At 41.7% G+C, this 2,859-nt stretch overlaps 1 protein-coding gene across 1 annotated transcript; it reads right to left on the bottom strand.

Moving 5' to 3' along the window:
- Window positions 1–799: 799 nt before the first annotated feature.
- On the bottom strand, window positions 800–2,118 carry LOC146968693 (uncharacterized). The gene is made up of 2 exons (XM_085760405.1): window positions 2,114–2,118; window positions 800–1,616 (listed from the first exon to the last, which is right to left on the bottom strand). The coding sequence occupies exons 1-2, from the start codon at window positions 2,116–2,118 to the stop codon at window positions 800–802; spliced, it is 822 nt and encodes a 273-aa protein (XP_085616531.1).
- Window positions 2,119–2,859: the final 741 nt, after the last annotated feature.

Genomic DNA, 2,859 nt, shown 5'->3' with positions numbered 1-2,859 from the left:
CACACACACTGCTGCAGCCTTCAGTAACAGTCCTGAGTTTACATGCACTCATACGTCTCTTCTTGCCAGAAACATCAGAGAATTGACGGCCATAAAAAAAACTTCAACTGTGCGTTTACTCTCCTTCATGGATTCTTGTGAACACGTAAAGATCTTCATGTTGACAAAATGTCTCATCACAAAACTGCAACTAAATGATTTAAGGTGTCTTAAAGCAGAAGTAAGTGATATATTTGTGTTAATATAAGTCTTAAATAGTTATATCTTCCGACAGTAATCACTTACATAGAGTGTTTGGACCGAAACACGGGTCTCTCAGTCCCTCTGCTCTGCTCTGAGCCCAGGAGAAAACATTTATCGTATCCTACAGTTTTTATCCAATGAGGAGAGAGAATGGCATGAAGGGCTGTGTGTGCAGCCAAGGAACGCCGTGAATGTGGCGACGTAGGGACGAGGACTGTTATGGTGCGTTCAAGGAAACTCGTATTTTTCCGACCGTGAAGTGGTACCAGTTCGATCTGGTACGAGTTCACCGGTCGGAAGTTACGAGTGGCCGTTATAGTGACTTTCACCGGTAAAACAGGTCGGAAAAACACGAGTGGGTTGCCTGAAACGCTACAAAGTCCTAAGTTGTGACTTGAAGCTGTAATTTACGATTTCAAAAGCCTGCCTGGAACACAGCATTAGCGAAAACGACCGGACCACTTACTTCTGCTTTAACTCTACCTACTGCCTTACATGTACTCCACACACACTACAAGAAAATGGTTTAACTTCTGTATGGACTTTCATGTGCTGTTCAAGACAACAACTGAAGTTTCCCTCCTTTATGGGATTTCATGTGTGTCGCCAGATTCTCCAGCTCCATAAATGTTTTCCCACAAACACTGCAACCAAATGGCTTCACTTTTGAATGGACTTTTGTGTGAACCAAAAGACCTATCTTCTGGGTAAATCCTTTACCACAAATAGCACAACTAAATGGTTTCTCCTGTGTGTGGTGTCTCAAGTGCACATGAAAACTCCCTGAATGTCTAAAATGTTTCCCACAGGTAGGACATTCAAATGGTTTCTCTCCTGTATGGATCCTCATATGTCTAAGAAGAGTACCTCTTCGACTAAATTGTTTACCACATGTAACACAGTCAAATGGTTTCTCTCTTGTATGGATCCTCATGTGGAGTTTAAGATGACTTCTTCGACTAAATGTCTTACCACAGGTAGCACACTCAAATGGTTTCTCTCCTGTATGGACTCTCATGTGTTCTTTAAGACTACCGCTTTGACTAAATGTTTTACCACAGGTAGTACAGTCAAATGGTTTCTCTCCTGTATGGAGTGTCATATGTCTAAGAAGATGAGCTCTTCGACTAAATTGTTTACCACATGTAACACAGTCAAATGGTTTCTCTATTGTATGGATCCTCATATGTTCTTTAAGATTACCGCTTTGACTAAATGTTTTACCACAGGTAGTACAGTCAAATGGTTTCTCTCCCGTATGGATCCTCACGTGCATCTTCAACATCGAGGGTGTAATAAATGTTTTCCCACACTCTGAGCAGCGATGAGACTTCTTACAGTGAGACTTCTTACCAGTGTTACATTCTTCATCACTTACATGAACAGCTTCACTGTTCAAACCTGACTCAGGTTCTCTGGTTTCTCTCCAGTCATCACTGTATTCAGTCTCACAGGACAACTCTGAGACCTCATCATCTGGATCTGGTTGAAGATCTTCAGGTTGATCTGAGTTCCTGGCTGGTTCAGATCCTCCACAGTCGTCTCCATCGGCCTCTATCTGTTCAGCTGAGCTGCTGGATGGAGGCTCAGCCTCAGTTTGTCTTTGATGAGGTTGTAGGGACTGAGGTTTCTCCTCCTCATCCTCACTCTTCGCATGAACAGAAGTGAGGGGAAAGTCTGGAGTGGTCGATAGTTCCTCCTTTTCTTCTTTAATATGGAGAAACTCTGGGTTCTCCTGATCCAGACTAGAGGTCAACTCAGGAGGATCCTCTGCTTCAATCTTCAACAGGTGCTGATCACCTGCAGAAACAATTAAACACATCATGAACAACAGTGTCTTCATACTGTCACTCATAACTGGTGTCTCTACCCCATGGTCACCTCCAACAAAAGTCAAAACAGGAACATAATTGTACCAGAGACGTCGCATCGCATCGCGGCCGTTCCCAGTGTCGCTTCTAGCGTTTTTTTGGGGGGGACTTTTCTTTGTTTTTTGACAAACAGCCGTGTGTCAGAAAACAAAAAACAAAGAAAATACCATTGTTACTCTTTTGTAGAACTTGTTTGTGTCCAACATGTCCTGTTGTAAGGTTACCAGTGGTTAAATCCTGAATTGCAATACTCCAATAATGTACGACTATAAATATTCCTATATTGTGTGTGATGAAGCAACGATTCAGCATCTTACCCTAAAGCACTGGTGTTTTACATCTTCAAATTAATCACAGAGCAACAGAACGTGTGGGGAAAATAACCTTTAATCTGATGGTTTTGGCGATGGCTCCAAAAACAGGACTATGGGAATAAATTCAAATAAAAAAAGGTAGGCTACTACTTGCTAGTTGATAATAGCTACGTCAATTTACAGAGTAAGTCGCCTCAACTAAAAGACCTTCTTCTTATTATTATTATTATTAATCTTTATTGCACACACAACAAGCGGTCCATATCAACAACAACAGACATGTTAAAACAGATTTAAGAAGGAGAGAGAGAAAAATACATACACACAGACAGAGAATCAATTCTCCGCATAATTCATAAGCAGGCTATCCCACCAGTGTTTTCTAAGCCTGGAGGAATACCTATAGCAGCTCCTATCAGGGCTTGACAAAG

Source organism: Trachurus japonicus, chromosome 18, assembly GCF_045865225.1.
Source record: "Trachurus japonicus isolate A0001 chromosome 18, Traja_1.0".
In the NCBI taxonomy this organism is placed as follows: domain Eukaryota; kingdom Metazoa; phylum Chordata; class Actinopteri; order Carangiformes; family Carangidae; genus Trachurus; species Trachurus japonicus.
This window is presented reverse-complemented; position numbering and strand designations above follow the sequence as displayed.